Source organism: Bombus vancouverensis, chromosome 3 (assembly GCF_051014615.1).
Source record: "Bombus vancouverensis nearcticus chromosome 3, iyBomVanc1_principal, whole genome shotgun sequence".
In the NCBI taxonomy this organism is placed as follows: domain Eukaryota; kingdom Metazoa; phylum Arthropoda; class Insecta; order Hymenoptera; family Apidae; genus Bombus; species Bombus vancouverensis.
This window is the reverse complement of record NC_134913.1, coordinates 12,717,784-12,729,783: the sequence shown is the minus strand read 5'-3', so window position 1 is coordinate 12,729,783 and position 12,000 is coordinate 12,717,784. Positions and strand designations below refer to the sequence as shown.

The window sequence follows — 12,000 nt, the reverse complement described above, 5'->3', positions numbered from 1 at the left end:
CTACGCGAGCAAGTAGAGTCAATATTCCATATTCTTCTTAACAGCTTAAATGCCAAGATTTACTTATAATATTGAGTTGTTTATGAAGGGATCTCGTAATTAACATAGTCTTCTAAAAGATAATTTTTACATTGTTTTTATATCAAACAATTAGTCTTTGATATATCATATCAAGCTAAGTACTATGCTCTCTACGGTGCAGTCTAAATTTTGCCGATTAAGTGATGCTGTTTTATAACTAAATGGTTTTATTCGTCAAAATAATTTTTGTTTGTAATTTGTAATTTCATAGCCAATGGCGCGATGTCGTGTAGCCCATTTTTATCCCTTTCGATGATTGAATTGTATATAATTCAAACACTCTGATCTTTTACGAGGTCGATATTTCAGGTCGGTACATACATATGTCATATATCATGTCATATTAAAATGGAACGTTCGATTCATTTCATTTTTTTTTTAAGTATAATAAACTGCAAATATATATACTTGATACAATTTATAAAGTCTGTCATGGTCCTGCATCATCCTTATGATGATTCCTCCATTGAACACAATGTTTCGAACTGACATTCCTCTTCTTGGTCAGGGTAAAGTGCTTTCATTGTAGACAGTGGACATGGCACATTCATAGGACAACCTGGTAGATGTAATGGTCTTTCCTGATGCATGAAAAGAATACTGGGACCTCCAGAACAACTAAAATAAAAAGAAAACCATTATTATATTAGATTATTATAGTTAGATTACATATAAAATATATAAATAAATATACTTGTATAAAACGAATGCGATATTAGATGCGAAAGTATCGATAACCCCAGTTCTCCAGGCTCTGTTCTCCGCATATAACGAAAATAAATCATGCGTTAAATGTTGATCTTCCTTAGCGATTCCTAATAGAGCTAATAGTTTCAAAATGGTTCCTGAATGACTAAAATACACCGATACTACCAGTCCTTCATCTGCCCTATAAATTAAGAACAAGATTTTAATAACATAATATTCAATGTAAGTAAATTTTCTAAGAAAATGATGTATTCTTACATAAAAAAGTTAAAAACATCTCTCAAAGCTGGGCAAGCTTGCTCATAAGACAATTTGTAACCATATCCATCATTCCAATAATATTCCAAATCATCTGCAAATTCGAGTACCTAGAAAAATATCAATTAATTTAGCATAATAATTTAACAAATAATTAGACTTTAAAATTTTACTTTGAACTCATCTAGTGAAAATATTCTACACCATGGTGACTCGGAGTTTTTGTGCCATGCAGTTTCAAATCCACACATCACGTACATCAAATGTACAATTTCTAAAACGTAAATTTTATTTTGATACATTTTTCTTCTTAGTTTTGTGTTTTATAATTAGTTTCCATGTATACTGCATACCGTGATCAACCTGATAACCAATACGTCTAGAAACGTTTTCTAACATCTTCTTATAAACATTACTCTTCAAGAATTTTTCTTTTTCTATTCGCGAATCCGGATTTTTGTCCACTTCAGAACGCCAACGTTGACAACGTTTATAAAACTAGAAACTTAAAACAAAATGATCAAATAATAGAAAATATTATTATTGAATTATATAGTTGAAAATTACTCTTAACACAGGATCCTTGTGTTCTGCTTCTGGATACTGAACTCGATAACTACTGTGTCTTCCAAATAAACCAGTAGCAAAGTTCTTAGCACTTTCCTCTGTGCGTTGAGTGGCAGTGTACTTAAACTAAAAATTCATATTTTTATTTAATAAATATAATAAAAATATGTATTAATATTATACATTGTATATTTTTACTCTATAAGTTTGATTATCATAAATCTCTGGCATAAGAGTGGGAAATCTGGATTGATATCTTTCTCCAATATCGATCATTTCATTTTCTCCTTCTTCTGCTAATTTCATAATATCATCTTCGTTAAAAGTAATTTTCCACCCTTTAAATAAGTCTATATCTTCATCTGTAAATTCTGATTCATTCTCTTTATAGTTATCTAGGATAATCTTTTGTAACTTTGGCAATTTTTCAATCATGGATGGTATATACTTTTTACCAGGATATCTTGTACCATGTCTTAAAATTAACCATATTTTTCTTGAAATACAACCTGTGATTAATAAAAATTCTTTTTTGGTATTGAATAGTAAGATAAAGAATACTTTAATCTTTTATATATTGAATTATTGTATTGAATTAAATACTGGGTTGAAACCTGGGTATTCAAGAGGAGAATCATCATGGTTTGATATAAATCTATATGGTGTTTTAGTTCCTATTCTACATTTATAATCTCTATTGTCCAAAAGGCAATTGTGTGCGAAGATAAATGCTGCACTTATTGCATTAATAATTAAAAATACTTGAGCATTTAATAGTCGCATCTCTTTATTAGTTTCTGACTACCTGCAACATACAAAATTAGTATTTAATTTAAGACATTATTGAAACATTGTTTGATATGAAACTATCAAAAATGCACAATTTTATATTGCACAATTTTCTAATATGCACATACACACATATGTACTTCAATAACTTTTAAATCAGTAAATTCAATTAAAATTACAAAATTTTTAGCACTTAATAAAATGTAATTCAATACAACTAGCCAAGATACAATTTTGAAAAATTTAGGTTTTGTTACAAAAACGTATATAACCAACTAAATTAATAATTCATGTAAAAATAAAAAATATAACATTCATCATGATCGAATTCCAAAAATATAAAAGTTAATTTGGGACCAATAAAAATATTAAAAATTGAATAATTCAGTAGTAAACTATGCTATAGCGAACAAACTCGTAACTTTTACAACTACTGGAGACTACATGCAGAGATGCTTATATATTTGATTTGTGTTCCTACAATAATTACTTACTATCCAACTAACATAACGTAGCTTTTATTTGAAAAGATTAAAAATAAAACAAAAATATAATTGAAAATTATTTCATTTTCGTTTATGTCGAAATATTATAGAATCATGTTAGGGTTTATATTCTAACCTTATATTTTCGAATACGCAATATTACAACATTTATTAATAAATACTTAATATTGATTCATCATATCTCTTTTTCGCAATAATAGTTACGTACAATTTTGTTTCTAAAAGAAAATTGTAATTTGTAAATTGTAATTGTAATTCAATGCTCAAATGAATTAAACTCCTTTGTGGAAGGTATGTTTGTAATACATTATTATAGAGTTTTAGAAATTGATAAGACTATTGTAAATGTTTATATGACATAATGAATGCTAATCATTTTGTGATTTAGATGGGGAAGAAGAGAAATATTCAACCACCACCTGTACCAATACCTGGTCGTGTGAAGATAGAAATAAAAGATGAATTAGGTAATAGAGAATATTATTTATACCTAATTTTTGAAGTAATAATTAGTAGAATATTATAATTGACTGTGTGAAATAATTGATATTAAAATATATTTTGCTCTAGGAGATAATGATGTACTTGTTGCAAGAGATCGTTTAAAAGGTGCTCTGAGAGAATTACTGCAGCATAGTGATACAGGATCATCAGCAGATTCAAGTGAAGAAAGTTCTGCCCAAGATTATAAACATTCAATGAAAAAAATGTAATTTCTTTTAATATGTATAAATGTTTCTTTTTCTTATAATTAAATAATATATTTTTATTTACAGTGATATGTACAGATCAAAATCAATGGGTTTTCAACAACCACGTAAAGTTAGACGCCGTAGACAAGTGCAAATAGATACTGCATTTCATCATACTTATGTAATGAAATTATTTGATAGAAGTGTTGATTTAGCTCAGTTTCAAGAAGATACACCACTTTATCCCATATGTAGAGCATGGATGGCAAATCAACCAAGAAATCCTAATCTTGTACCAAAGTGAGTAAATAGAAGACAGTCGTAAAGCTGTAAATTTCCAATTATTATTCATCTATTTTGATTTCCATGTATAATAATTTTTTAATATTTGTTTATTTCTATTATAGTTTCATAAATATTAACTTTAACATATTATAATTAACATTACTCATAAAATATCATAGAAGGACCCATTTAATTAGTTTATTACATATATTTTGAACTCTAAAATATAATATTAAAGAAAAATGATTTTTATACTGTTTTTATATTCAGAGTACGCAGTCCAAGTCCAGAAATAGTGAATGAAGTGAATATAAGTAATAATATATTGGATAGTAATGGAGAAGTTCGTGATGTTTATTACTTGCCACCTCCACTACCTTGTGAAGAAGCTATACCTAGAAATCGTATACCTTCACCAATACCTAGAGAAAAAGAAGAATTGATTTTAGATTATGTGAGATATCTACTTTGATGAATCTTATGTTTATCGATCTAATATGATATCATAATCACTACTTACAGCGTAATATAAATACTTGTTATACATGATACATTATAGGACGGACAAACCCTAAAATCACGAGAAATGTTGTTGAGAGAACATAGAGTACATTGGAATGCTGTGCGCAAAAAATGGCATCAACAAGCACATAAAAATGAACTGCGTTTTACGCAAGGTGCAAATATATTAAATACTATATTTAAGAGGTACATATTAAAAAATTTGGAATTACGTAGGCAAACAAATGGAATTATATAAAAATATCGTTTAGATTATATTTTATACTGTGAAAGGTAATTTTATTATAAAAACATTATTTCTATTTCAGGGCACAATCAGAATTTGAGTAACCCATTATCTGGTAGATTGATTACTATCACCCATTGGTAATAAATATAATTTTAGTTTTAGTGTCATATAAATATCTTTTTTCGTATTTTTCTACACACGTTTTATTTTATACACATAATTATACCTGCTATATACTGCTTGTAGAAATATACCTTTTTATTACAATATAATTAATGTACTGTAACTATATTTTGTTAAGACAAATGAATTCATCTATGAAAGAAATGTTATGACAAGCAATAATTCATTTTTGGAATAAAAATTTTTACAGAATAATGATATGTAGTACAATTTGTTTGTTTTTCGATAAACTGTTGGTATACTGGCAACAAGTTAAGTAATAACTCTGTTTTTGTTTTTTATTTCATACATTTGATTTGTACTAAACTTATCAACGAAATTACTCGTCTACAATGAATAAACTATAAAGAATAAATAATATACTTTCATTACAGTGGTACTATTCTCAATTAATCGAAACGCTACTTACAATTGTATTATCACGGGTATAAAAAGGAACTTGGAATTGCCCGAACATTAAGAGGCAGTTTTTTAGTAGATTATTATATAGAATATTAATTAAAATATTAATCCGATACATATATCCCTAGATTTTGATGCTAAAAGTTTTTGAAGATTCGAGTCTATAGAGACTAGGAGAAAGGACAAAACGAATACCGTTGAAGGCTTGAGAATTACAAGCTTTTTATTCGAAATATTGACAGTCGTAACTTACAGTACGTACTTTCAACGAGATTTTATCCCTATTTATTTGATGTTATTTGAATAAATGTTAATTGGATATCCGAGAATATTCCGTCCTTTCTATTAGAGCAATTGTAATTTTCAAGACTTCTGAGTATATATATATACTCGTATATACCATGTTCCTCCGTACTACTCAATCTTTTCACTCATATAAAATGTAGCTAAGAAATAAATAACATAATTTAAATCATTTACTTTCATAGTTAATGTTATATTATCTCCACCGTTTGACTTGTATTCGTAACTATATATATACATATATGTGTATATGTATATATAGTTATGTATACTGTAACTATATATCTATATATATATATATATTATAATAACAAATGTCTGTTGTAAACAACTGGATTACTTATTTAATGTGTTTTGTGAACTGTAGGAAATGATTTCGCGCATGACAGCCACATGATGCTTGCGCAGCTGGAAGATTTCACATAGTTGTGGAAGTATAATTTGATCAAATTTTTTAATAAGTATTGCACGTTCACTTGTCTGTAAGAGATAACTCAAGCACTTGTCGAAACGTTTCTTCTTCTAACAATCGACGTTGTTCTTCTTCCAATTGTTGTAGTTCCGAAAGTCTTAATGCCAGTCTTAATTGTTCCGCTGTGTCTTCGAGCGTGTCAGCATTTTCTATATCACTTGTTTTATCCAAGTTATTCCGACCGCTCGCACACCCAGCAGTACTGTCTTGACACAGTGCCAGACTTGCCTGAATCGCCCTGCATTAAAAATGAAGTTGAAGATTTACAATGACTTATTAAACAAATTTCCTAAGAATATTATATTATTATATGTAATTAAATTATTTGCATTAAACAAAATTTATTATAATATTGTTAACATGTACAAAAGATAGAACACCAAGATTAATTGTATTTTTCTCTAATATTTGCTGCAATTCCTTGAATTTTCTGCAAAAATATTTATATATATATTTTGTTGTTAATTTTTTTATTGTCAATTTAAATATTTATTATGCATCTAATACTGATAGCAATCCATCACCCACCTTTCTGAATTTGAATTGTTGCATAAGAACACATGCAAAATAAAATGTTTAGAACTTTTACAATAAAAGCGAAATATCTGAAATGACATATGCATTCCTATAGATGACGTATTTTCATACCTTTGTAATTGCCTTTCTTCTTCAGTTGTCATATTGGGCGTTGTGGGCCGTGATGGTTTCTGCGCTCGTAAGGCTTCCCATATATCAACCTTAATAAATTGAGTTACATTATTAGAATTTATTTCAATATAAATCTTTTTGGAGAGATATAAGAAGCTTTAGACATCTGTACCTCATCGCGTTCACTACCAACTTCCAACAAACTTTGTTGTATAGCAAATTGTAAAAGATCGTCTTCTTCTTCCATAAATTGCGTCCGAACTTCAGCACCTGCTAAGTAGATAATTACATAATATAATCGTAGATAAAATGCATATTCGATATCTTCCTTTAATATCTAATTTATATAAATATTAAATTTACCTAGTTTTACGTATCCCACTGGTGCTTCAAAACAAATATCATCAACTAAACAAGTCATTCTGTTAGTTTCTTCTAAATGTCCTACATGAGGCACTTCTTGATCCATGCCAAAAATATTTCCAAACGTTATCCTTGCATTTAATATATGAAACAAAGGAATTTCTACAAAAAGGAGAATAATTTCATCATTTGTCAAATAATACCAATTAACTTAAAAAAAAAAAATAAATAAATTTAAAGCTTACCGATTTTAACAGGAAATCCAGCTGGTAATTGCATTTGGATAAAATCCCTTAATTTTGCAAAGTGTGAACTAGATATTGCCATCAGATCGACGATTGGCATAATCTGTTCTTGAAGACTTAGTGGATACTGTTCACTAAGCCATAAAGTTGCCTGCAATTTCATATTTAATCATATTTACTATATATACAGATGTTAGCTTAGTATGTATAATGTTTTATTGTAATACCTTAAATTTCTGAATTTTTGTATTAACTTCTTTTGGTCTACCTATATCTCTTCCATTTAAATCAACGTCTGGGTCAAAATATTCCTCAGCTGTTATATTAGAAGGATTTCCGACATTGTTATATTCTTCCTAAAACGAATAATAAATTAATTTTATTATGATCACATGATGTATGTACAAAGATGTTTAAAAAAAAGAAAATTACACTAGTAGTTGCGCTATTACTGTTTTCCTGCTGTTGTTCCGCCATGCCAAGAAACGACTGAAGAGGTGTACGAGGAGCACGAGCTCGTGCCTTATCAGGATCAGATAAATGTTCTAATCGAGTTTTCGTTATTAATTCTACATTACATGCACTAAACACTTTACACTCATGTCCATTAACTATTTCACTTTTATCAGAGCGCCATCCCCACAAACCAGCTTTATTGCTAGTTGAACATAAATAATTGTTAATGAAAACACGTGAATGTAGTAACACTAATAAAATAGCAATAATAAAGGAAAATAATTACCGTTCAAAGCTAATTTTATCCGTATCTATATAAGTAGTAACAATCGGATTCGTAAGCCGGGTTAAAACACCTTCTTCAGAGGGTTCCATTAATTGCATATCATCAATATCTACGAGTTTAATATGCTCAACATATACTTTTCTTGTTTTGTGATCTACCTCCATCATTGTTGCTCCATCATCTGCATAAATAAATTTTTTTTATTACTGAAAAGACATATTTTAAGAAAGATTTATCGAAATAAAATTCTCACATTGTTCTATTTAAGTTTGTAATTTTCTACAACTAATTACGTCAACACTAATTCATTTCAAATATTTCTTTTTTATTTAAGTATATTTAACTACTTAGAAAGATATAGAATATATTAGTAGTAATTACTTTTGTTACAATGTCTAGATTGCACTTACCATCTAGAATTTCAACTTATTATATCAACTTTTCAAAAGTAATAAAATTGTAAGAAAATAGTAATAAATAGAAATAGAAATAAATAAATATGTAGATAAGAAAACTTTTCTACTTCACAGAAGTGTTTTACAATATTCTCTACCATTCTGCACACCACATTAATTTTAAAAGTAATTCTGTCACCTGACTCTCGTCCCACCATACTGAACACATAACTCCGTTCACATCTAATTGCCACAGGTACATGTGATGCAGCTTGCATTTAATATATACAATTATAGAACAAATAAAAGACTCTACTATTAATATAAAAGAAAACATACAAAAAAAACCTGACGATTAAAATAAACTCAAGGAATGTTAATGTGTTCATGCAAAGAACCACATTCAAATACTCACTTTGTCCTTTGAAGATGTAACTACGATTTCCACGTTGCCACTTTGTATGATCAAACCCTAATAAAGTTGTATCGATTCTTACATTGCTACCCTGTTTGTATACCTTGTATGTGTCACTAGGACATATTCTAGAGGCAAGGGGAACTAATAATAAATAAATTATTAGTTTAATGTTTCTAATCAAAAACAATAAAAAATTATGTAATTTATAATTACCCCAACTAGTAAACTCCCATTTCATTTCTACATAAAAGTCAGGAGCCTAAAAATATTATTCAATTTCAGTTTCACCAAATCAAGATTTCCATCAGCCATGAGAATGATTGACAAACACTTATAAGCTTCTTTAATGGTTGATGAAAAGCACATGACATGCATGTATATGTGTTTGTGAAGGTTTGTCACTGTTTCTGAATATGACAAAATTTATTATTTATGCACATATGAAAGAAAATATTCTTTCTTTTTCATAAGAATTCATCTCATGGAAATAATTAATAAATTGTTACTACAAATGCTGAATAAGATCTTCAAATGCTCACAAACTTTTCAAGCATTCTGCATGGCTAATAAATACATGACTTAATAAGCTTACTTGTTTAAGTTTATGAAGTAATTCTGGAATACCAGCTACCCGATTACAATATCTTTGATAATCTCTATGTGCTAGCACCATTTGTATTAACTCAGGATTTCCTGTACCAACTGCCTCCTGAACCACTGTAAAAATAATAAGATTAAAATTTGAATACTGATTAATTTGGTAATTTAATAGATACAATTATATGTTTATTACCATTCCATCCTTGAGTGTTCTCTGTATTAACATTAGCTTCATGTTGCAACAATACTCCGACAGACTCCATATGACTTAAAGTCACAGCTAACATCAATGGTGTTCTTCCTCTGTTATCAAGCTTTTCAATATCATGCTATAAAAAATATCATATTATTACTTTATTAATATATAACAATTTAAGACATTTCATAAATATATTATTAAGCTATTTTAAATATATGATCTGAATTTTAAGAAATACATACATATGGATAAATATTAAATGACATTACGTGCTCTCAACATTAATAACTAGCACAGTAGTTTTATTAAGGTTTATCAAATCATTGGTATATTGAACACATAGCATCAGAAGTTACAAGTCATTGAACATTTAGGGTTTCTAACTCATACAAGGTTTCACTCAGCAGCCTCTCTGTCAGTGTATCAAATGATCTTAAATCAATATCATAATATGTAAACAATTTCAATAATTTCAAAATTAACCATCTGACGCAATAAAATATAATTAGCAGAAAAATAAAATTTATATGTATGTATATATTGTATTTTATAATCTAAATAACACACATATGTGCAAAAAACAATTTCTTTATATCAAATTTTTAATATCAATAGAGCTATTTTTATCATATTTATATATATTTTTTACTTTTTGACAATTACGAAACAAGTACCCTAATATCTAACATGAAATAAAAACTGTCATCTGTCATGTATACATTTTATAGGTGTTTTATAGAAAGAAGAAAACAATTGATGAATATAGTTGCTTCGCGTATCGTTCTTGTCAGTATCTGTTCAATCACAGGTACGATTAAACACGATTAATGACCAAATGACAGTTCCCTTTTTCTTTCTATTTTTTATCATTTTACCAACCAGCTTTGTAGATAATTCTTCTTCGAGTTCTACATAATTATTATTCCACACAAGCCAATGGAGCGGATAATTTTTTTGTATCGTGTCTATATTCACCATTTCTCTGAAGTTTTGTTAACGGTAACATACAACACCAACAATTATTACAAATTCCACGACTTGAATGAACAACATAAAATTTCGTCTAACAAATACATGACACCGAAACGAATAAGCAACGACTAAATTTTGATCATTCATTGACCGAACAAAATAGCTAGATAAGAAACCTTGAATATCATATTGAATGCACCAAAGTCAACGAAAGAAATGTTGCAAGTGGCGCTTATACATATATGACGCTATCAGACTTTTAACGTTCCTAAACCAATGCACTTCAACTCTACGCTATTACAGCCTTAATTCTTCTTCACCTGTGCTTCAAATGAATTTGATGTGTCTTTTATTCATTGAAACATATATCGTTCTGTTTTTGTACACATATTACACATATCGTAAGAAATATAAAAAAGGAAAAAAACAGAATGAATCTAAAATACAACTCCATTGCATGCGTATATATTAGGTCGTCCGAAAAGTTTCTTTCGTTTTATAAGGAAATAATGGATACACAACATTTTTCATTTTATATTATTTTATCAAATTAAGTATGATCCATTTTGTTCTATCAAAATAAAGATCATAACGTTCCACAGATTAGGTTTCATGTTTGTATAAAGATGCGTTGTTGTAAAAGACGTGTCTGTAAAAGAAAGACACTTTTCGGACAACCTAATAGATGATTTCAAAATTCACTCCTGCCTTACGTATCGATATCGCTAGATATATAATCAGGTTCACACGATGGCACAGAGAACATTTTGTATGTACAATAAATAATAAATGAAGACTATAGAGAAGAAATATAATAATTTGCAACTTTCATCTTTTATTGGAAATATAATATTTATATCTCCGTACAGCCAAACCTATTTCTCTGCTTATTTAAAATTTAGAAATTAAATATGTGCTCTTGCTATTTCACTATTCTTGAATATATTTTTAAAATATTGATAGTTGATTAATAGTTATAGTTATTTATAACATTTTATAATTATGTATTGATACCTATATATATTGTAAATATATAGCAATAATCGTCGTGATTTTATACAAAACTTCTTAGGTTTATTACGCATTTTTAAAATGTATTTTAGTTATAGTACGCTTGGTATAAAAAGTATTTTAACATGACATTGCAAGTGGAATTCAAAGATAGAAATGGGTCTTTTAAAAATAGTTTATAAGTTGACGAAATTTTATTAAAAAGGACGAAAAATAATTGTTAAAACTACCAATGTTTTAATATCACAACAAGCAATATTTTTAAAATTATAAAGAATTTCAAAGTCAAAAAAAAGGATAATTTTAGTTATATGGAATCGACAACATATTGAATATTAAAACTGTCCTTTTGTAAAAATAAAAAATGTGATATATTGTGCCCTTCCCTTGTAGCCTTCAATTATAATAGC

At 28.1% G+C, this 12,000-nt stretch overlaps 3 protein-coding genes across 12 annotated transcripts; 1 reads left to right on the top strand and 2 right to left on the bottom strand.

Annotated features, from left to right (window-relative positions):
* Window positions 1-120: 120 nt before the first annotated feature.
* LOC117153836 (Multiple inositol polyphosphate phosphatase 2) lies at window positions 121-3,155 on the bottom strand. Of its 4 annotated transcripts, none has more exons than XM_033328271.2 (9): window positions 3,025-3,155; window positions 2,229-2,419; window positions 1,813-2,123; window positions 1,615-1,740; window positions 1,401-1,545; window positions 1,221-1,321; window positions 1,048-1,157; window positions 776-970; window positions 121-699 (listed from the first exon to the last, which is right to left on the bottom strand). In XM_033328271.2, the coding sequence occupies exons 2-9, from the start codon at window positions 2,395-2,397 to the stop codon at window positions 531-533; spliced, it is 1,326 nt and encodes a 441-aa protein (XP_033184162.1). In that variant the 5' UTR covers window positions 2,398-2,419; window positions 3,025-3,155; the 3' UTR covers window positions 121-530. The 4 variants fall into 4 exon arrangements, with proteins under 4 accessions (XP_033184162.1, XP_033184163.1, XP_033184164.1 ...); XM_033328272.2 differs by lacking the exon at window positions 3,025-3,155 and adding an exon at window positions 2,898-2,916; XM_033328273.2 differs by lacking the exon at window positions 3,025-3,155 and adding an exon at window positions 2,532-2,664.
* mip40 (Myb-interacting protein 40) lies at window positions 2,184-5,649 on the top strand. 2 transcript variants are annotated; one of them, XM_076617512.1, is made up of 7 exons: window positions 2,184-2,256; window positions 3,298-3,376; window positions 3,480-3,618; window positions 3,686-3,901; window positions 4,157-4,340; window positions 4,446-4,594; window positions 4,717-5,649. In XM_076617512.1, the coding sequence occupies exons 1-7, from the start codon at window positions 2,254-2,256 to the stop codon at window positions 4,736-4,738; spliced, it is 792 nt and encodes a 263-aa protein (XP_076473627.1). In that variant the 5' UTR covers window positions 2,184-2,253; the 3' UTR covers window positions 4,739-5,649. The 2 variants fall into 2 exon arrangements, with proteins under 2 accessions (XP_076473627.1, XP_033184171.2); XM_033328280.2 differs by lacking the exon at window positions 2,184-2,256 and adding an exon at window positions 3,059-3,200.
* On the bottom strand, window positions 5,073-10,755 carry LOC117153835 (ankyrin repeat domain-containing protein 13D). Of its 6 annotated transcripts, none has more exons than XM_076617506.1 (15): window positions 10,487-10,755; window positions 9,850-10,039; window positions 9,602-9,737; window positions 9,401-9,525; window positions 9,022-9,067; window positions 8,806-8,949; window positions 8,590-8,661; window positions 7,996-8,176; window positions 7,686-7,911; window positions 7,481-7,609; window positions 7,254-7,404; window positions 7,009-7,170; window positions 6,818-6,918; window positions 6,646-6,734; window positions 5,073-6,235 (listed from the first exon to the last, which is right to left on the bottom strand). In XM_076617506.1, the coding sequence occupies exons 2-15, from the start codon at window positions 9,871-9,873 to the stop codon at window positions 5,998-6,000; spliced, it is 1,824 nt and encodes a 607-aa protein (XP_076473621.1). In that variant the 5' UTR covers window positions 9,874-10,039; window positions 10,487-10,755; the 3' UTR covers window positions 5,073-5,997. The 6 variants fall into 6 exon arrangements, with proteins under 6 accessions (XP_076473621.1, XP_076473620.1, XP_033184156.2 ...); XM_076617505.1 differs by having other exon boundaries at window positions 9,850-10,019; XM_033328265.2 differs by lacking the exon at window positions 9,850-10,039 and having other exon boundaries at window positions 6,818-6,915.
* Window positions 10,756-12,000: the final 1,245 nt, after the last annotated feature.